This window comes from Aulonocara stuartgranti (assembly GCF_965226115.1).
Source record: "Aulonocara stuartgranti genome assembly, chromosome: 11".
In the NCBI taxonomy this organism is placed as follows: Eukaryota; Metazoa; Chordata; class Actinopteri; order Cichliformes; family Cichlidae; genus Aulonocara; species Aulonocara stuartgranti.
Genome location: NC_138947.1, coordinates 10,226,279 through 10,248,625, shown reverse-complemented (window position 1 = coordinate 10,248,625; position 22,347 = coordinate 10,226,279). Strand labels below are relative to the sequence as shown.

The following is a 22,347-nucleotide window of genomic DNA, read 5'->3' as shown; positions in this document are numbered from 1 at the left end:
GTTAATAATGCAAACGTCAGAAGAGCAGAGAAACCTTTATTGTAAAGTAACAAACGTTTACATGAAGCAGCTTCAAGAAGAAATACAGTACGTCACCACCTCTGGTTTTACCGTTTCAGATATATACTTCCATACTTTTTTTTTTTTTAAACTTCAGAAATATATGAAAATATAATTTAATGCACTTGACACTAGACAATACATTCACTGTACACTATATCAAAGAGTTGTCTCCATACTGGCAGTTCAGTTTTGCCATGATTCCTATTTGGACTTTAGTTCCTTAACACAAACACCAAGCTGTGAAAATAACCTAGTGGCTCAGATTCGAGAATTTCACGCTCGGTTTTCAATTACTTTAATTATTAAGTCTTTACAAATGGCTAACACATTTTTATGGCACAAACTAAGAGCTGCATGTGTTCCCTCGCAGCCTAAGAGCAGGACTATGAGAATGCAAATGTGCTGAATATACTGACACTAGTTCCTCTTTTCCCATTATCCATGACAGACAGCTAGTTTTGTGAGACCTGAGACCTGTACTATGAAACAGGATTTGGGCTTATCCAGGAAAAATCTGCTAAACCTGGGTTATCAACTCAATAAGGAGGTTCACTTCTTAGCAACGTACATCGCCATGTTGACTTATCACATACACCTAACCTGTATTTGAGATAATAATCCAACAGGTACGAAATCTAACCAATCAGTTCTGTGGAAAATGGCGTTCCCATTCTTGGAAGATTTGAGGTTTTTCTTGATCACGTCAAGAAATGCAAATTCATAGAAGCACTTTTCTTATATTCCGGTTATTCTTTTAAAGAAACAATATATAATCCTAAAAGGGGAACCCATTTGTACTTTGCATATAGGCTAAGCCTTTTTTTATTTATGGTAAACTATTAGATTGTCCTGTGTGTTAAGTATAAAGCTGATACTGATAAGTTTTCCAACTTGCAGGGTCAGCATTCTTGTTAGTTTTCTTTCATAGGTTCAATAAAAGTGCTTTTTCAGTCATTTTCAAAAAAGTACTTAAAGCTCAAACACATCCATACAGCACTGATATACTATAGTGCTTTTTGTTACTACACATACTCACAGCTGTGCTGCTTTTCAGTTTGTATCATGTCTTTAATTTTAGAAAAATATAAAAAGCTTCCTTTTTAATATCAATCTGTTGCCACAAGACCTGTCCATGTTTCTGATTGGTCAGATGCTACCAACGCCATCCCACAGCTACTAAGCTGAAAGCCACCTCTGCCTGATTACCTTATCTGGGTTCACTTATGGCATAGATATTGTGGGTATGGTGAACCTGCTTCATAACTCAGGCCTCAGGCAGTCAGTGAATAGTAAACAGAGTGGGCTGACTGCCTGTGTTCAGCAGCTTTGAAAATAAAGTTATACAAAGACTTTTTGGAATGGTTTACATTTCAAGGCAACTGCTGTTATTACAGAAATCTTACAATACTGAAAAGATGAAATGATTGATGTACATCTTTCCTTGGAGCAATGTAGAACGTGCAACTCTACACTCACTGTATATACACTAGAAACAAGATGTTGGTAAAAATGCTAATTTATTTGGCAACTTTTATAAAAGTGCTTCAATCCCTTACTGTAAATAAGCATGGAAAACTGCTTACGTCTTCAGGGAAGCTGTCAGGAACATGAGGAACAATGACAGCTTAAATACTATCAGAACACTTGGGCAGGATTATGATGCTGAAATGTTAGCAAAGAAAAAAAAAAAATCACCTGAGAACATTCTTTTGGTGCTCACACACATGTTTAAAGTAAAACTTATCAAAAATGTTTTGAATTCTTGTGATATGAAAGGAACAGTAACTACAATAAGTCCAACAAATGATCAGTAACATTAAGCCTATTAGAGATTGCCAAATAATGCTTTTATGCTGGATTTCATGCTATAAAACATTATATAAAACACTGAATTTGTCTCAGTCACATTTTATCGTAAAAAAAGAAACTCTTCAATGTGACAAATGCATGGTATGATTGCTTCCTTTCTCAACAATTATCCCAATCTTTTCTCTCCTTCCCTTTAAACCAGAATGCCCAGCAGTACATGTAAGGCTACTTGTGACCTGGGCTAACACATGCCTTCACCATCTGTCAAATGCTAAATAAATAAATGATAGTTTAAATGTGCAAAATGCAAAAATGTGAACAAAATAAAGATTCAACATTCTGAATAAAAGATATGAAAGAACAATAATATGTTTATACCATGCAATAGTGTGTAGTGTAGTAAAATACAACGAGAGGGGAAGAAAAGGGGGAGACAGCTGCTGCTGGTGATAGTGGTCTGTTGATGGTTGCTGACATAGCCTGAAGGCAAGTGCTGGTACCTCACTCAGGCTCTACTGCTGCAACTTACGGATCATGTCAGTAGAGATGGGTGGGTGGAAGTTGATTGTGTGGTGGCGGAGACCCTGAGATGTTTTGTAGCTCTTCCCACAACGACACTTAAAGGGTTTGCGCACCCTTATCTGAGTTCGGTGGCCGTTCTTGGCATGATACTTAATTCCGTTTACATTCTGTAATGGAACAAGGAAATGAAAGAGCCACCACTTTAGACACGCACCAACCAAAGACACAACAAAATAACCTTGAAGCTATTGTAATTTAACCAGTCAGAGGACCAGGATTCTCTCTCTGCGAATGGAGGATGTGTAGAGTTAGTTCACATCTGCATTGACTCTCAAGGACTCTGGGTTAGTTGATGTATTTTAAAATATTAAAATTAATATTATAGAGTTGTCCTTGTTAGTGGAAAGACTGTTATTTAGTGCAGATATACATATTCCTTTTTTTCAAAAGGTGATTAGTTTATTTATAGTAGTCTGTGACTTATGGAGGAAACTGGTTGTGTTCTCCCCTGCATAGATTACAAAACCAAAGCAATGCAAAGTGTTTTTACTTGGAAATAATCACATGTTAAGCCAAAACTCTTCACTGACACATTTCTGGTGCATATAAAGCAGATGATTATGCTTATGATCATTTAATAGGAGACGCTCAGAACAGAAAGGGGAGAGCTGGAGGAGGAGAGCTATTGATTTTTAAATTCTGGTGTGCACTGCTTGGAGAAAAGAATATTGACACATAAAACTATACGCATGTGCGTCTGATTAGCCAGTCCAAAAGTATGAGCATAAAAGTATAGTTATATTAGGTTCCAATTGTCAGAATTGTTAGAAGGTCAGATTTCAGAACATCGCTGCAGAAATTAGCTGGCTTGGCTCTAAACCTTTGTTTCCTTTTATCCAAAGGTCTGAAGGCTGAGGAACAGATTGTTTCCCAGAACTGTGGCCTCCATCACAGTCCTTCCTGCCCCGCAAAAATCACAAATTCTGAAAATTATACGCACCTACAGATATAGTTATATACCCATCTTCATTCTTAGAGACCGGTATTTTAAAATCATGGTCATACCAAAATGAAAAAGGCAAGGGATATTATGATTGATCTAAAATATAGTGTATATAGTGTAGGGTTAGGGTAGTCTATAGTGTAGCATTAAAGGAATTCACAGACTTGGGTATATCTATGATATTTACCAGTCAACATCTGAATGTAGGACAAGATGTTTTCTTGTTTCAAATCTATCTTGTTTTACTGCTAAACAGATGCCTAAGGCTGCCTGCTACCTCAGACTAAGTCATCGCCTATAACCCTGTCATTCACGTCAGCAATGCAATTTTCTCAGGCTGCACATAATTTATTCCAACCACATACACCAGATGTGGATGGAAAATGCTATAAAAACTCCACATCTCTGAAGTGGACTAGATGTATGCATTTCTGTTGTTGTAATGCTCAACTAAGAACCAATTTTCCATTGTCAACAGCAGGGAATCGGCTGGATTTATTTTGAAAGTAAATAAAATCACATCTCTCACACTTAATACAATGCAAATATGTCCGGTTTTCATTTGGTCTCTCTGGTCATGATAAAGATATTTCACACCGTTTTATTATGTTTACAACAGGCATCCTAATAAGATTTAAGAGACCACGAATGAAACTTACCTTATATCTCTTTTTACATCCTGGAACTGGGCATGCAAAAGGCTTTTCATCTCCTCCGTTCATGTACATGGAACTGAGGATGGACTCGGAGCTGATGGCGCTTTCTGTGGTCCATGACTCATCACTGTCAGACTCCTCAAACTCTACATCCTCTTCGTCACACTCACTTCCTGTTAGAGGGTGAAAGATTTAAAGTCAAATAGCAAACGCCTGAGGGCATCTTCACCAGGATTATATTACACAAACCTGCTTCCAAGAAGCTTTGTTTTATGCATATTTTCTATGACGATGAAACCCTGGCCTCTGAGCTTTCAGCCTGACCAACGTGGACCCTTCACAGCATGTGTTCAAGGATAGCATTCCCACAATCTTGACTTCATTTGTTGCAAGTTTTTGGAAAGACTGAAATGTGCAAATTGTGGGAAAGAATTTAGGCATTTCATTGAGGTCTTAGGTCAACACGCTGCTATTGTTTTATTAATTCATTAAAGATGCCATTCCAGAAAAATGCATACTTCACAAAAAGAAGACAGAAGTACGTGGGAAAACGCTGCAAAAAAAAATAAAAGGGGGGTCCTGTTATTTATAAAGCTAAATAAAGAAACCTAATTAGCTGGACTTTAAGGGCTGTCCCTGATTTTTTGCAGCCTTACAGCGAGCTTCTTTATGGATGTCAAGTCAGGCCCAGCAAGCTCCAGAACTTTCTCACTGTTCCCCCCCCCCAAAAAAAATAAATAAAAAAATAAAAAATCCATCATGATCTATTATGATGTTTGTCCTTTTAATTTTTAATGGTATTTAAAAAACATGTAATAATTCAATCATATAATTAATCTAAAGAATAGATTATGCATTTATGAGGGCATGGAAAGAAAAGATGAACACAGACACCATGTGGTCACTTTTCATGTCAACACCAGACACATGAAAGATTTTTTTATATAGTGACAGCCGAGGCAATAAAACACTGCAGCTATAGTGCCTGAACAGGCAAATACAAACTAAACAGACTCAAAGTGGCTGCTTGCTTGTAATTAAGCTCAATGAGGAAGACTGCTGCAGAGGCCACACTGGAGACTGGAATTACCAGCACCAACTCAGCCCGAGTCAGGGAACATTTCTCCCAGGGAATTGATCAAAGTCAGCAAAACTCTCTGATCGTGGGACTTCCCGATCCTGAAAGGACTTCTTTTAGTAGAATAGTTCTTTCAGCAGGATGTAGCAAAAAGACAAAGCCCACAGACTGTGTGAGGTTTGTTCTTGGTAGTGTTGCATGTGGATAACTTAATTCAACAAAAACAAAAACTGTCAATCACAGAAAAATATTTTTTGTTATTCAACCTGTGTTTTTTAGCTGATTTACTTACAGGATAATTCATTTAGATGATACTAAAAACAGAAACTTTGGCTTTAACATGGATATTAAACAGAGAGATACATATAATAAATATTAGGTGTTAACAGTAAACTATTAGATTTCCTTATAATAAAGACTCAGCACAAGGATCAACACCAGGAATGACAAACTTTAGTAACCAATCATTTAACTGTAGCTTCAGTTAGAAAAATACATGAATGTTAAGCATCTGGAAATACACATCCTATCCTGGAAACCTAATTAGATGAACTAGTGTGTTGATTATGGTTACCTGTAGGTGTGCTGCTACGGAAAGAAGAAGAAGGGGTGATGGGTGGGGTGACTGGAGGGGTGAGGTTTCCACTGGTGTGGCGGGGTGGTGTGGAAACATTGCTACGTGACAGATTGCCTGTAAGAGACAGAGACAACTTGGGCTGCACCTTCTTCTTCAGGGCCTCGTGTTCTCGCCTTGCAGCATCTGTCATGAACCTGGCGTTGTGAGGTATAAAACTTGTAAGGGTTTGCAAACTTTTTGGATGGAAAAAAAAAGAGCATCATCTCATTCAGACTACAATCTAGTGTACTGTAGGTTTGGTACTGCTTAAGAAAAAAAAAAATCAGTGGCTGCATTTCCCTTTGGGCTTTATGATTGACAGTAAAGTCGTCAGCAAATGTGCACCATAAAACCAAAATGTTAATATAGACACTGTTAAAGCAAATGTGGAATTAACAAATTAGGTGATAGCCACATCAAGATGTGTTTGTGTGAGCAGGGAGACAGAGGCAGACCTTCTTGTACAATGGTTTGCTGCATAAGGCTCTTAAAACGACTGCACAAGCAGCATATCAAAGACAACCAGGATGAACGCAGTGCAATAAAACACCCAACTGCCAAATACTGTAGCAATTCATTTAAGCAATCCACCAGATGACGTTTTTTAGATTGTTGGTAGAACCTCAAAGGAGTACAGCACAAACTTTTCTAGTTAAATCTTTTCAGGCAAACCACTAATAATATTCATCTTATGATTTTGTCAGATTTTAGTAAATTAAAGTCACTTTACTGAAAAGTGAGTTACTGCATTACTAAGTTAACCTTCAGTGGGGTTATTTCAAAAGGAAACTTGTTTCTTTACCTGTTGATATAGCTAAGAGCAACATATGTTGGCTGCTGCTGCTCCTGCTTCTCCAGGAGACATGGGTCTGTATCTGGGAAGACAAGATAGACATAAAGGCAGAAATTTAGCCACAAAATATACCAGTGAACAATGGCACAATTCTTCAATTTTACATTAAAGTTTGTCATATTTTCATGCCAAAGTTATTTTATTTTTTGTTATCCATTTATTACCCTAAGACAACTGTTGAACTGAATTTAATTACTTATACAATTTGGTCCTTAATTACTTTTCAGGGTCCCTACACTCCAAACAGTTTCATATAACAAAAAAAAGAAAAAAGAAAAAAAAAAGAATGAAAATAAAATATGTATAACTAATACATAATATATCTGGTTATATAATAACTATTATATGAAATTACATAAAGCAAGTTGCCATATAATAACTTCAGAAGTATTACAGCAAACAAACTACATTCAAATATTCATACCTATACCCAATGCATAAACTAAATACAATAGAAAACGTTTTAAGCTATACAGTCAAAAACTAAAGACATCTTTAAGCTGTTTTAAATGTAATCCATTACATCATTTTACAGAACAGCTGCTGTATGATCATGGTGACAAAAACATAGGTAGGTATTCCAGAGAGAAGACCGCATCAGAGCACTACATTATCTCTCGTCAGAATACAAGAAGAACGAATCACCAATTACATGCGAGGCTAGCCTCATCAAGCTTCATATGAGCTTTTGTGATTCATGCGACCAACCCGGTACAGCTCTAAAGTAATAAACATTTCACATTTTAAAACAAAAATGAATTTGTGTCAATGCACCATAAGGCAGAATGGTGTTTTTGACCTAAATAAGGATAGCCAGTTCTCCCTCCAATGCAGTCTTGGTGTCACAGGGAGGATGAAGCACACAAAAGTATGCATTATCCACCTAGAACTAGCCTCTCAACCAAAAACAAACAAACAAACCCAAAACAAAACAAAAAACCCCAACAACCTCAAAACTATCTCAATTATTTTCAGTGATATGCCAGGCTGTGTTGGATGCACTGTTGTGTTCCATGTTTGTGGCAAAGTACTTTTTCTACCCAGACAGGCAGGCACAGAGGAAAGGTGCGGCTATGTGGGAACTTATGCTGACTTTAGTGATTTTTAAAGGGGTGTTTTTAGAAGCCAGCTTTATTGTGCATGTTGACACAGTGGAAATATAATCAGGAAGAGTTTTGGCAACAAAAATGAAAAGGAAAAAATAGAGCAGCTAGTAAATATGGAGGGCTTTAGATTTAGAGAAGTATCCTTTTCAAAACTTTGGCACCAGATAACGTTAACATGACAAACGGCTCTGTAAGTCATCTGTAATCTACTCTGTGTCATACTAACACATATATGAATAAATTAAGGGTCTTGCAAAAGGTTAGTCAGTGTGCACCTTGGCAGTGCGCTTTGATCAAGAGTTCCAGGTATTCATTTGTGTGGAAGAATTCGATAGGATGTGTTGTCAAGAAAAGGATGTGGGCTCAGCTCTGAAAATATTTTGTAGAACTACTCAAAAGCAAGGTATTGTGCAATGCACATCATTATTGTTTTAAAGATGATGTAATGATTATCAAGAAAACTGATGCTGGAGAAGATCCATAAGCTGATGTTAGCTTCTAAACCAGCTTCTCGTGTCCTTTGAAAGACGTCTACAAAGTTCATGTCATATCTGCTTAACGCTAGAAAAAAACAAAACAATGTCTAGACTGTCAATTCAGTTTTATCTATACAGCACCAAATCACAACAACAATCAAGGTGCTCTATATTGTAAGGTAAAGATCCTACAATATTAGAAAGAAACCCGAACAATCGCACAACCCCAGGAGTAAGCACTTGGAAACAGCGGGAAGGAAAAACCTCAGACAGAACCAAATTTAGACATGAAAACCCAGAGCAAAAAGAGACAAGACAAGAATGGGAGAAAGAACCAGAGTTTAATAGTTACTGGTAATTAAATGCAGTGATGTATAAATACACAGGGAGTTAAAACAGTGAAGAAAAAAAACAAACCACTCATACATGTATCACTGGAAGCCCCCAAGCAGCCCGAATCCATTGGATCATAGCCAAGGGATGGCTTAGGGTCACCTGATCCACCACCCAACTATATGCTTTATCAAAAAGCAAAGTTTTAAGCCTAATCTGAAAATTAATGAGGCTGTTTATCTCCCAAATCACAACTGGGATATGGCTACATAGTAAAGGGGCCTAATAATAAATTACAACAGTGTAGCCTAGAAGTGTTACATTCATGAATAAATGAAGCATCAGTAATATTGCACAAATGAATGGAGGCTGTCCTACATTTTTGTTTAATGTAATCATTAAATATTTCTCACAGTACTGGAGGTCAAAGCAATCCCATTTAAAGTAAATATCTGGTTACACACCAAATTTCGAAGATTTGTAGGACCAGGTACACAAACTTAAGCTTTTTCTGAATTTAAAAGCAGGAAATTAGAGCTAATCCAGGCCTTTATGTCATTAAAGCTATAGTTTAACTAAATTTGTATCATCTGGCTTCATAGATAATTAAAGCTAGGTATCACCTGCATAGCGATGAAAATATATGCAGTGTTTTCTAATAGTATTGTCTAAGGAAAGCATGGACAATGTAAAAAGTATTGGTCCCAGCAAAGAACCCTGTGGAACTCCATGACTAACCTGTGTGAGGACTCCCTATTACCCTGCACAAATTAAAATCTGTCAGATATAATTTAAACCACTGCATTGTTGTTTTTTTAAATAACAATTTTGTGTTCTAATCTCTGTAGTAAGATTTTGTGGTCAACAGGATCAAACACTGCACCTCAAATATAACCAGACAATAACAGAGATGAACCCACTGTCAGAGGCAGTAAGAAGATCATTTGTAACATTCACTATTTCCATTTCTGTGCTATGACGCACTCTAAATCCTGACTTAAAATCTTCAAAAAGAAAAAAAACAAAACATTTCTTTGCAAGTAATCATTTGACTACTTCTTCAAAAATTTTAGAAATAAAAAGAGAAGGTAAGAAATTGGCCTATATAGCTAAGACAGCTGAATCAAAAAAAGGGCTTTTAAGTAAAGGTTTATTTATTCATCATATTTAAAACTGGAGCATTAATTAATGGTATACGTTTTTGAGTAGAATTGAGGGGTCTAAAGGCATTTCGATGGTTTAGAGGAACACATTATTGAAGTTAACTCAGAAAAACAAAAAATTGAAGACAGACTAAATAAATGTTAGCAGTTTTGAAAGTGGCTATACTTAATGGCACATCTGTGGGGCGGCTGTGAATATTTTTTCTCTAATGGTTAAAATTTTGTTCTGTTCTACAACACTGTTTTATATAAAATATAGAACAAGACTGCTCAGGAGCCTTCTGTTTTAAATTTCCATTGCAGTTTTTAAAAAAGCTGCTCTGCAGACGCCACATTGCTTACACATGACCACACTTGACACATACTGTGTTTTCCCATGCTGTGCTCCAGACATTCATCTTGCTCAGTGGTGCTAAATGTACAACAATAGCCAATCTCCACACCCTGAGGTGAAGCAGGGCTGACTTCAAACACTCTTCCCACTGCTGTCCATGTGGGCAAAGAGAAGATGCCCCATAAAACAACAGTTTCTACCACTTACCAACTAAACCTCCATGTCCAACTCTGTGAAAGACTGCTACCCCCATGTGGTTAAAACTATTACTCATTTTGCCTATGTGCTTATTTGTACACTTACACTTAAACACTTACACCTAAGGCCATTTCCAACACTGAATTTTAAATTATGGTTTTGTAAGGCACAAATACTAAAGTGCTGCTTTAACAAGCTATGTGTATTGAGTAACAAAAAAAATAATGCTAATCATACTGATAATTGCCAATTTCTATTTGATATAATAAAAAAAATACTAAGGCATTGATATGAAACACATGGTAAAGATGCAATTAAAGTTCTTGGTTAAAGGAGTAAGCAACACCTTTTTCATGCTGTAATAAAAATCTTGAGTCATGCTCATTTATTGCTTCCACTGCCTTGGGATTTTACTCCTGTTTGCATCTTTCTTTGTTTAGTGATTTCCCCGAGTTCGAATACAATTCTCCTGGACAGAAAGACCTAGAGGGTCAAAGAAGAACTTGTTAGGTTTAGGGGCTCTCTTTCCCTTTTAGGTGACTATTTATTTTGTCTTCTAAATATACCTGCTATTTATAAAACTGCAAGGCTGGAGTTGAATACCACACATCACCACTTTTCAGTAGTGGATGCTGGTACCACATGTTTGCAGACTGGTCATATTCTAACTTTTGTTCAAACACACTGATTAGAAGTTCCACCTAATACATCAGACTTTTGATGTATAAGAGAAATATAGGTTAAGCTAAATGTAGAAAAAAATCCAAATGAGAGAGATTTAAATTATGCAGACACAATTGCTCATAAAGACATGGACACCTCACACAACGCTCTAAATTTTTTATCAGTGAAACCCAAACCACATTTAAGCAATATAAATATAAAAAAATATAATCAACAAGGCATCAGTCAGTCAGTCTTAATTTAAAGTCACCATAGGCGTCAGAAGGCAAAGAGCTTTGAACAGTTAGTTTGTACAGCCAAATATCTAGTAAATTGTGGCAGAGTGTTATGATAGATAGAGCAGGTCAAATCTCAGCACCTAAGGCAGAAGGTTTCTTTCAAGGCCTCAGTCGTAAGCAAGTGTTTCATTAACAGTGGATTTATCCCCAGTGAGAAGGATAGCACACCTCTCTTTACTCTCCAGCCAAAGTCATGGAAACAGAGTAGGAAAGACACATTCATTACAACACTATTCCCATGCCAAAAGCACAGGACTGTGCATATACTACTGTAGGGACTTTTCTGAGCTGTGGGTAATGGCATGTGTCTGTGAGAGAGTGCACAAGAAATCCCTACTAAAATCCCTAATGAGTTTCAAGCAAAGGAATGGCGGTCTGCTCATGCAGCAGTGGATCGGTCTGTCCCTGCACGCTGTAAATCACACACACCTCAGGTAGGACCAGAGAGGAGGCCAGCAGGGGCCAGCTCCCCACAGCCTCCGCTATTCTTTTGGGGCCACCAGCAGTCAAGCACCAGGACGAAGGCGCCTCAAATAGAGATGGGAACCCCTCTAATCAGACTACACAGGTGGTCCACTTTGGTGGCCAGTTATTAGAAGCCTTCTGGGAAACAAAAAAAAAGGGGATTTATTCACCATCGCTACTTCTAGAGGCAAAGAAGCACAAGCTCCTTCATGGTCAAGTGGGAAAGAAAGACAAATCAGACTTAAAACATTTAATATGTAATTTGATTTCTGATTTCCACTGACATTTTATCAAAATATGTATTAGTTTAAACCACTTTCTGCTCTGCAATCCAAAACTTCCCACACAAGTTGTGGTTTTCAGCAAATTCCCTTTTCCCCCCACAAACAACACACAGTTCACAAAGAAAAGTTTTCATTTAGCAACATGCAAGAAAAAAAAATCTGGATACAATGACAAACGCTGTTAATTTTTGTAGTAATGTTATTTAAAAAAAACAAAAAAACAAAAAACAAACATTTATTGGACCTAAACTCTTTTCCAAAAGAGCACTGAACTTTCATCTAGGAGTTTGTCTTGGCAGTTTTTTTAAGCATTTCTTAAGACTTTAAAGTATTTCAATTAAGAGGTCTAGCCTTGACATGATGATGCACAATCATTTACATTTTGGTATAAACCACTTAATTAATTTATGTGACACTTGTGTATGAGAGTGAATCCTGACTGAATTAGTGGTTTCAGTGTATCTCTGGACCACTAAGACATTCTGTGAAAGGAAACCTAGAGACTATCACACAACAAACCTTCCTGGGGCAAGGGGAAGTGACGCCTGCTATTCTCCCCTAACACCCTTCACGACAAGCGCGAGCGCGCGCGCGCACACACACACACACACACACACACACACACACACACACACACACACACACACACACACACACACACACACACACACACCTCTCTCATTTCCACCAGTGTCTAGCTCTCCACCCTCATGGCCAAATGCACTGCAGGGTAGAGCAGAGTGGTGAGCATTATGGTGACATGTTTATGGTGGCTCTGAGCAGCAGGGAACATTACCAGGAGTGGTGGCACAGGTAATTCATTACAATGTGACCTCGAAGGAGGAAATGAAACAGAGTCAATCCCCATGTGTACAAGCTGCCTTTGTGGCTTACTGAAAAAACATGGCAGGGTTAAAATAATCCATTATCGATGTGTTTAATTCAGACAGAACCTCATGTGCTTTCACAAAGATGTGTTTTCACAAACACATACCAAAACATACAATAATTATTTCTTATGGCCATTTACTAATTTTGATCCATCTGGAGAATACATTCTTAATGAATTAATTATTTCCCTGGTGTATCAAATAATAAAAAATATGAGTTTCTTAATGTTTTCTGACAAACAGTCCCAATCCCAAAAATACTGAGCTTACAGTAAAACACGGCAAAGCAACAAATCGTTAAAAATAACTAATATTTTTAGTTTTTTTTAAAAAAAAATGACTTCAGATTGATTTTCTGTTACTCTAATAATAAATAAACCATTCCAGCACGGTGTGCCAGGAATAATTATTTTTAAATTTGAGTCTGAATTTAACTTTGCAGCTGTTTCGTTTATAAACTTGTGTATTCGGAAGGCTAAAGAAGTCCTGTGCATAGCAAAGCAATGTGCGACAAGTAACCAGGAAACAACTTTAGGTCAAACTTGGGTGTTACAGATAAAATCACTAAAATAATAGACTCCAGCAAAAATATCACGTTGACTACGCATGTTGTGTAATGTCAACATAGGCTGTACATTATCTCCTGTGTGAAACCTTTTTATGAAGTATGTTGCAGTCACCGCACAGGAACAGAAGCAGCAGTGTCGGGGGTTGGGGAAATGTAATTAGGCTCACCAGGTGCACAGATCAGGGAACTAGTTGCTGTTTCCCAAATTTATTACTTCCGCGCAGATTATGAGGGTGCAGAGCAAAATCTACCAAACGAGCCTCCAGTGAGGACTGGCAACAAGCAGACTCATTGTTATCGTGTATGGACACTACAGGCCATCTACCCAGCAACACATACGCACACACTAAAAGGTTTAAATAACACGATCGCCATTTTCTTTTGGTCTACAGTGGCCTGGTTGCTCAGTGAGAAAGTAAACATTTCAGCGAATAGGTGGGTACAGTTTTTATACCACACAAGAATATCAAGTTCACAGGAGCTCTTTCAGGCTTAAGCCAGCATGCATTACAGTCAGAATTCAAACTTTCCTCGTCCTGATTAGCATGTGCCGATTTTGCTCACAAAGGCCCAAGAGGACAGCCTGACTCTCATTATTAACTTAAAACTCAAAATATAGTTTAATTCACAATGGGGTTAAAAAAAAATAAAAAAAATAACCCCACTACCTTGAGTTTATACTTCATCTGTGCTGATAATCTATATTTTCATTGCAGCTAACAAAAAAGCAATAAGTTTCAATATTCTCTTGATAAATGACCCTAGCTAGACTCTTCGATCAGGCTAGAATGTGAAAAATATGTAGAGTTGTTAAAATGAACTGACTAACTTCTGGCCTATAATACCCATCTAAAAAGACAGCAACCAACAGCAAAGGAGCGCCATCTTTTGTTCACACACCCAACCAGCAGGCTGGCTAGCAGTGGACAAGAATGTGTTCTTGTTTTCCAGGCGCCTAATTATAATGGAGAATGTTCTTTAAGCAGCAGGCCACCAGATGAGGAGGAAGACATGCCAAATCAAGCACTCGCTCTGTAATTATGCTTCACAGGCACTTGGCACAACGCGCAAGATTTCTCACTTCTCAGAGTGAGCACAGGCCAGCAGACAAAGGAGGGGGGCAGCAAAGTTTTTCCACTTTGAGCCAACTAATTGCTTCATTATTCCCCAATAAGTCATTTGGAAGACTTTTTTCTCTAAGGCTAACACCTTGGACACATGCACAGCACATAGTCAGAGAGCGGAGGGTATTAAAGCCAGTCAGGCAACAAACAAGAACAACAGAGACAGCTGAGCCCTGTCAGCTTCAATAGCAAGAGTCTGAAATATTACATTAGGGAACAGATGTAGTTCCCCACAGTTTGACGATCACACGTTCAAATCGTGAGGATTGGAATTCACTTTCTTGACTAGCCTTTGTTAAAAAGACATAAATGCCTTAGCACTTATCAAAAAAAATGCAGTATTCATAACATTTTAATATAAAAACGTGACAAGCAAGGATTAGATCGAAATGAAAAACCACAGGGCACTCTTCATAGGGTGGAATTTCTATGCTTTGTCCTCCTTTTTGATTTTAATGGGGACCATAGTTTACAAAATGAGTGTCATATTGTATTAGATAAGATGTGAAACTAGTGACTGAGATCAAAAACTAATTAGGAAAATGTTTACTTAGGGCAGGGGTCCCCAATCTCAGTCCACGAGGGCAGGGGTCCCCAATCTCAGTCCACGAGGGCCGGTGTCCCTGCAGGTTTTAGATCTCACCCTGGGTCAACACACCTGAATCACATGATTAGCTCATTGCCAGGCCTCTGGAGAACTTCAAGACATGTTGAGAAGGTAATTTATCCATTTAAATCAGCTGTGATGGATCAAGGACACATCTAAAACCTGCAGGGACACCGGCCCTCGTGGACTGAGATTGGGGACCCCTGACTTAGGGTATACGCATGGAGGCCATAGGCATGGAGGCCATAGGCATGGAGGCCATAGGCATGGAGGCCATGAACTACTGCATTTGGTTCACTTTTTGGATCCAGTAGCTACAGAATTTACAGTTGAGGTCAGAAATCTGGATACGCTCATCAAGACTGATGCTTAATAACTTCTCGTTAGTGATTGTGATTGACAACTGGCAGTTTCTCTTTAACAATGTAAAAATGATTAGTTTGACACCACTCACTGATTAAGCAATAATCTGAGCAATGGGAAAGTCCATTGAACTCAGCGTTGTAGGGTTACACAAGTCGGGAAGGTCTCTTGGAGCCATTTCTAAACAACTGCCCATCATAATTTCAAACAACTTCATACAGAGTTGCAAAGTTACAGACATTCTGTACTTCAGTAGAAGTACAAACACTACTGTTAAAAAATACTCCAGTAAAAGTTGAAGTACTGATTCAATTTCTTTACTCAGGTAAAAGTCAAAAAGTAGAGACTCAAAATAAGAAAGCAAAAAAATAATTCTTTGGAGGATGTTTCTGGTTTTGTGCAAAGATAACCGAATTTTTTTAATTGTAATTATGCTCAGCTTGAACCTGAAGAAAAAGAAGGGACGTAAAAAAAATAAATCTGATTTCTGTTGCCTACATTGTAGAGGGTAACACAATAATTTCTATTGAAAGCTCCAGTAGATTTTCTTAGTGTACATGCTGTGATCAGCTGACCTGCTGCCCACTATGGATTTACACAACTGAATTTAACAAGAAGTCAGCAGATGTTTCACAGCTGACACTACACTGTTTATGCTGTCTTTATATTAGTCAGTATAAAGTCGATATAAGGGTAGAATTCAGCGAATGAATCTAAGCATCATCAGCTTAACTTCAAATTCATCTCTGCTTCACTTGATGTTGATGGTCTAGCTCAGTTTGTTTAGCAGCAAATTTCACAATATGAAAAAAAACATAATGTCAGATGTACAGACCCAATATCTGATTTAAAAACATTAGGACTTTTCCAGTTTATCAAATCCCACTGAGCAGTCCTTACCTTTAAATCTAACCTCTCTTCTTCCTCTCATGTCCTGTCTTTCTTATCTTTCTCCATCTCTGAGTGAAGTTAGCTCTCTTCCTTTTCTCTCCCTGTGAAATACAGAAGCTGGACCTTTAGCTAGCAACACACTGTGAGACAAACTGCACAAAAACAGTTTGTGTGTTTGCTGATGTTTGCTGAGCTGATAGAAATGACCTGACAGTTAAAAAAAAGTAACTCCCTTTATGCTCGCTCCCCTTCTGTAGCACTAGCTAGATGCCGAAGTACCTCAACTTATGGACACCTGCAGTAATTCGATGTTGTGGCAAAAAACAAACAAAGAAACCACTGTCCCATGTTTAACCTTTGACTATGGCACATGTCATCTCTTTTTATGTCACATCCTCTGATGATTAATAAATGCAGGCTCGCAGTGACAAAACAATAACTCCCCCCAAATGTGTTAAAGCAAAAGTAACAAGCCTGTTATGAAAATGTAAGAAGAAAGTGCAGATATTTGTTTAAAAATTGTGGGGAGTAAAAGTAAAATGTTTTCAGAAAAAAACTACTCAAGCAAAGTAGAGATACCTGAAAATTGTACTTAAGTACACTAACAAAGTACTTTACTTGAGGTATGTTTTCATGATGTGTTTATAGGAGTAAAGGGTGAGGCTTTCAAACCTAAGAAAACTGTCAAGCATGGTGATGGTAGCATCATGTTTTGGGGCTGTTTCGCTGCCAGGTATGTTGCACAAAGTCAATGGAATAATGAAGCAAGAAGAGTACCTTCAAGTTTTTCACCTTCACCTCCACCACACATCAACAGCTAGACGGGTGAAACTTGGACAAAACTGGGTTTTCCAACATGACAGTGATCCCAAACACACATCAAAACATGGTTTTGAAATGGAAAAAGGAGGCTAACATTAAACTTCTGGAAAGTCCCAACCTCAACCCAACTGAATATTTGGAGACTGTGCTTAGCTGGGTCCCAATCAATGTAACTGAACTCTATAAATTCTGCCAGGAAGAGTGGCCAAATATTCAACCAGAATTATGCCAAAAGCTTGTTGATGGCAACTAAAAGCATCTGGTTGAGGTGTAACTTGCTAAGTGAAATTTAACCAAATATTAGTCAAGTGTATGGATATATTTGAACCTGTGTGGATTTGAGAAAATCCAACATAAATTCAAACTTGTGCACCCAATTCTTATTTTGTAAAATTATTAGATATGCAGACTGCACAAGCGTTCCACCCTGAAAAAGAACAGATTAAAGAAATCACTCAGAACTCATGTTCATGATGAGTGTATGTAAACTTTAGACCATAGCTGCATATTCAGTCTATAGTTGTTTCCCTTTTATTCTAAAAGAGGGATTTTTTTTCCACTTCATTTGCATATAGAGGTTCATTTAAATTGGTTTACAATCTTTACCTACTTAAATTCAAATGCATTACACTGCACTAACTTAAGATAACTAATGAAGTATCCCTCTGCAGAAAAAAATGTAATCAGTTAATTTCAATTCATTAACAAAAGCAACTTATATTAAGATTAACTATGTGCCAGCCGAACTCATTTAGATAAACTCCCTGAGAGGCTATAAAACAGCAATCAGAAAAAAAAAAATGATGAACAGGCTAATAAAATAAATATTTCCACAGCCCCATCTATAATTGCTTCCCAATCTCCACCCACAGGCAGTGGCTATTATTGTCTTTCCCAGCATGAACTAGAGGAGGCGCCATTAAATGATAATCTTTTGGGGTGGGAGGCAGCATCTGTGTTGCTAGCCTGCAGTAGACAAACACCCATGTGGAATAGCATAGGTTTAGATTTGGACATTGTAGAATAACACCGGTTTTCTAACTTTTTCTTGCACTTGTCGTATTAAGCCAAATTATGGAAATTTACCAAGCAATACAGTTCTCAGTTTCCAGCCAATTTCCCCAAATTTTAGATTTGGGGCATTGTATATCTACAAAACAAAGAATACAACTTGTAAAAACAAACAAACAAACAAACAAGCAAACAAAAAAAACCCACACACATTAAATAATAGATAACTCCAAGGTGCTTTGAACTAAGACAGATAATAAAAACGCTGGTAGTTTGGATAATATCTGAATTGTTGAACAATATTGGTTAGATAATATATTTCCACGAGTGTGTGTGTGTGTTTTTCATACTATTGTTCTCTTTTGAAGGGCCAATACCCAGACGTAGTATTTTTTTTCCTATGTCAGCTGGCGAAATGATATGCAATGTATATTTTTATATAGCCCAGTTAACTACGTTGTCAGGCGGACTGAAACAAGCTGCTGACTCTAAGTTGACTCACGACGTTTCCAGCTACGCGCGCGGGCCTGGCGCTGCATTAACTAATTGCACGCGCGACCCGGGCGCATATAGTAACTTCAAGTTTGTGTTTCTTCGATGTTGCAGCAGTAAAATAACACAGTGACACAGCTTTGAAAGAGAAAAGAAGAGGGGTAACATCAACTGCCGCCACACCTAGCAACAGGGTTGTCAGGACGCAGGAAGTAACTTGCTAGGTTGCTAATTAGCCACGTATGCTAAGCTGCAAACCGGGGCCATGGCCATTGCAGGCTGGGGCTCGGTACTTATCAGTTCTTACCGATGTGGTTATCCTCGATGTGGACGATGAGCTCGGACAGCGAGTCGAAGTGAAGTCCGCAGCCCCCGAACCTGCAAGCGTTGGAAAAGAAGGAAGCAGCGGCGATGCCTGTCATGGTCGCTGCAGCATTAGAAATGAGGGCAAGCGGCGGGGAAACAGCGGGGCGGACAGCGGTGGAAACAGCTGGAGCTCGCTGACTTCTCTCAGCTGCGTCAAACCAGCTGGAGACACTTAATGACACCGGAAGTGAGGCTGTTTGACTTTCATTAAAAAAGCCAAACAATTTTTCTAAATTGCCTCTAGTTATACAGTTCGTATCTGAAGTGAGTCCTTATGGCACGCCTGCAGTGAAGGGATGGCAATATATTAGATGAAAATTAAACTTTTGGCAAACTAGGATATATTGTTAGAGTTTAGGGTCGTACAGGATATTAAATGAGAATTGAAATAGACCTCATCTTGAAGTTTATAAAATTTTCGTATTCCTTTTAAAAGACGTAATCATTTTTTTAAAATATAATTTTGATTATTTTAAATAAAAATACACAATGTTGTTGCCATTGTTATGCCAAGAGCCTAAATATACATTTCGAAACGTCATCTTTTGGTCTGTCTAGCTACATTAATCACTTATTTAAAAAATTAAAAGTTTGTTTATAATTACGTGAACTGTTGGTCAAATTTGAATTATCAAGTAAAACAGCAGATGAGTAAACGTTAAATGACAATTATCTAATAACAAAAGTGCGATTTTACACACACACACACACACACACACACACACACACACACACACACACACACACACACACACACAAACAAACTGCATTCCTAGAAACTGTGTAGTACGGTAGTTGGCTATATAGTTCTTGTAATGCTTTATAGGAAGTTGCTTTTTGAACAGTTTGCCTAATTTAACGCATGGAGTTTGCACACTTGGCTTGACTAATTAATAGACATCGTCACTGCAAATATTTTTCCTTATATTGACTTATTTGTATACCTTTTCTTTCAGTTTTCAAATTACCTTTAATTAAGTGCCAGGTAGGATGTGCGTCACTTCAACAAACTAAGTGTCTGCCTTCACCGGAATCGTATTCTAGAACTGACTGATGCTTGTTACATTTGCAATTATGTGCATATATTTTGTAGTAAATGTGGGTAATTAATAAGTCGTGCTGTGAATTCCACTTTGGAGCAACAAGTAGCTTAAGAGCATCTAATGGCCACAGAGCGGCAGTATTGGCCAGTGAATAAAGGTAAGTCATGTTCAGTGGATTAAAGGTCTCCCAGGACTATCTCTAACTCAGCCAACAGTATAGTCCTACAAGAGGTTTCATCCTTCCTAAGGATTTTATTTTTATATGTTTTTTTTCCTACTATCAACAGCACTTCACATGCCTTGTTCTGCAAAGTGATTTTATTTTCTGAGGTAGTCTGAGGTAGAGACAGGCTGGAATTAAGTGCATGCTGCCATTTTTCATCGTTCATTAATGCATAAAATCAATTTGAAAATGTGCACAGGTTCTGAATAACTACAGCATGTGTACGCTACATTTAATTAAATTACTTGTCAGAGTAACAGATCTGAAACATTTTGTGCCTTGTCATTAATCTAATCTGGAGCTGGTTTTCTTCCCCCCCCCCCCCCCCCCCATCTGACTGTTTTCAGGAGAACAGAGTGACTGATGCAACAACTTGTAAGAGAGAAACACGGGTCTCTACAATGTATATGTGACAATATGCAACAAATGTTCCTTTTTAAAGAGGCAAAAAAGTGAGTGGAAGAATTCTTTAGTTACTTTTTTTGCATCCATGGACTGTGTGGTATCTTTGAGTCTGTGCCTGATGAATGTGTAATGGGTCATAACTGGGCTCATCCAAATTTCAGACCAGTGATGGTAAAACTTTTTTTCTTTTCCAGTTATGCATGAGAACACTGTGGGATATTACTATGAAAGCATTACATCACTCACAGCTTCTTGTTTGAGGAAACTGATGGGTTTCTTTTAAAAATCCTGGCATGGCTTATCCTCTGTTATTTATTGAAGTTTTTGCTTGATGGGTAAGGCTTCACCTAATCATTACTCTTAAGTTTAGAGATGAGGTAATAGATATGTTTGGGATTCTTTGGGCTTAGGATGTACTGAATAGACTGTTCAACCTCACTGTGGAAACACATGCAGGCAAAGTCACGTTTAATAGCTGCTCATAAGTGACCAAACCCTTCTGTTCTCTGGGAACTGCCCAGCAAGTTTGAGTCAACCAATAAGATAATTTCCTCACTCCTACACTCTACAGTAAAGAAAGGGCACCTCAGTCCTTCTGGCTTCATTTTTGCATGGAGTGGAGACTTATTTCAAACAGTTGAAAGTGAAAACAGCTCCCTAGGGACTTTATTTCTAACTCAAATCATCAGTGTGTTTATTTAAGTGATTTGTAATAGGACCGCGGGTCCCGCAAGCCAATATAAATCATATAGGGATGACTAACACAATGGAAATACCACTCACAACATATTATCCATGCAGTGTTGTAATGTAATCTAAAGGTGTTATGATAGTGTTATTGTTAGCCTCGCCATATAACATTTAAAAATTGTTATTGTTAAAAATGTTATTAATAATCCCCTTTAAGTAACACAGAAGACAAGTTCATATATCATTAGACTGATAAACGTTCTCGCAAGTGCTGTGCAAAAAGATTATCCTACACAATTACAAATCTCCATAGCTTTCACTCAGGCACCACCATTTATCGTCCACCTAATGTAAATGTTATAGGGTCAAGTGTTTGAGCGAGAAAAAGCCACTAAGGTTATCTACTGAGGACCCTCCAGAGTATATATTTTGTTGGACAAGACTCCCAGGGCCATTAGAAAGCTCAGCAGAGATAGTTGACATACCAAGACAGAAATTACTGAGTCTTGACAGTTTCAAACCACTAGCTTCATTTCAGTATTTCAATGATTAATCTGAATGCTGAAATTTGAGTAACTCAGATGTTGCAGTGCACAAAAGTAAATTTACTGGTTAAACAACTGCCTGTAGAGTAAAGGGTTTTCTATCCTTATTTTGAAGTTTAATTGCAAAACATCCCCATAAACCAGTATTGAATTTTTTATTACTGTATTGTTGTTTTGCAATGCAGTGAATTACTGAACATTCTCATTTTTCAAGTAACACAAATATATCTACTTTTTTTCTTTTACAACCCACAGACCTTGACATTGTCAGAGTGTCAACACTGTGATATTCAGTATGTCCTGAGGTTTCCCTCACCACACAGTAGTTCCTGATCTTTAACCACTGAACAGCAAACACTTGGAATGACATTCCCACCAGTTCAGAA

General features: G+C 37.8%; 2 protein-coding genes across 3 annotated transcripts in view; one reads left to right on the top strand and one right to left on the bottom strand.

Moving 5' to 3' along the window:
* Window positions 1-16: 16 nt before the first annotated feature.
* On the bottom strand, window positions 17-19,162 carry jazf1b (JAZF zinc finger 1b). 2 transcript variants are annotated; one of them, XM_082552551.1, is made up of 6 exons: window positions 18,997-19,085; window positions 16,374-16,465; window positions 6,550-6,622; window positions 5,706-5,902; window positions 4,057-4,226; window positions 17-2,561 (listed from the first exon to the last, which is right to left on the bottom strand). In XM_082552551.1, exons 2-6 carry the CDS (start codon window positions 16,402-16,404, stop codon window positions 2,385-2,387), a joined length of 648 nt encoding a protein of 215 aa, XP_082408677.1. In that variant the 5' UTR covers window positions 16,405-16,465; window positions 18,997-19,085; the 3' UTR covers window positions 17-2,384. The 2 variants fall into 2 exon arrangements, with proteins under 2 accessions (XP_082408677.1, XP_082408678.1); XM_082552552.1 differs by lacking the exon at window positions 16,374-16,465 and having other exon boundaries at window positions 18,997-19,162.
* creb5b (cAMP responsive element binding protein 5b) overlaps window positions 19,147-22,347 on the top strand; it is a 43,579-nt gene continuing 40,378 nt past the window's right edge. The window contains exons 1-2 of the mRNA XM_082552547.1: window positions 19,147-19,242; window positions 20,669-20,773. The gene's annotated coding sequence lies outside the window, so the exon portion shown is untranslated. The remainder of the gene's footprint in view (window positions 19,243-20,668; window positions 20,774-22,347) is intronic.

Bases quoted from the DNA above. Each gene is read 5' to 3' on its own strand.
- jazf1b (XM_082552552.1), bottom strand. From the start codon at position 19,111: ATGACAGGCATCGCCGCTGCTTCCTTCTTTTCCAACGCTTGCAGGTTC. The intron at 5,903-6,549 runs GTAAAGAAACAA...TCACAACGCCAG, and splicing joins GCTCTTAGCTATATCAACAG to GTTCATGACAGATGCTGCAA. The intron at 4,227-5,705 runs GTAACCATAATC...ACCCTCTAACAG, and splicing joins CCGTAGCAGCACACCTACAG to GAAGTGAGTGTGACGAAGAG.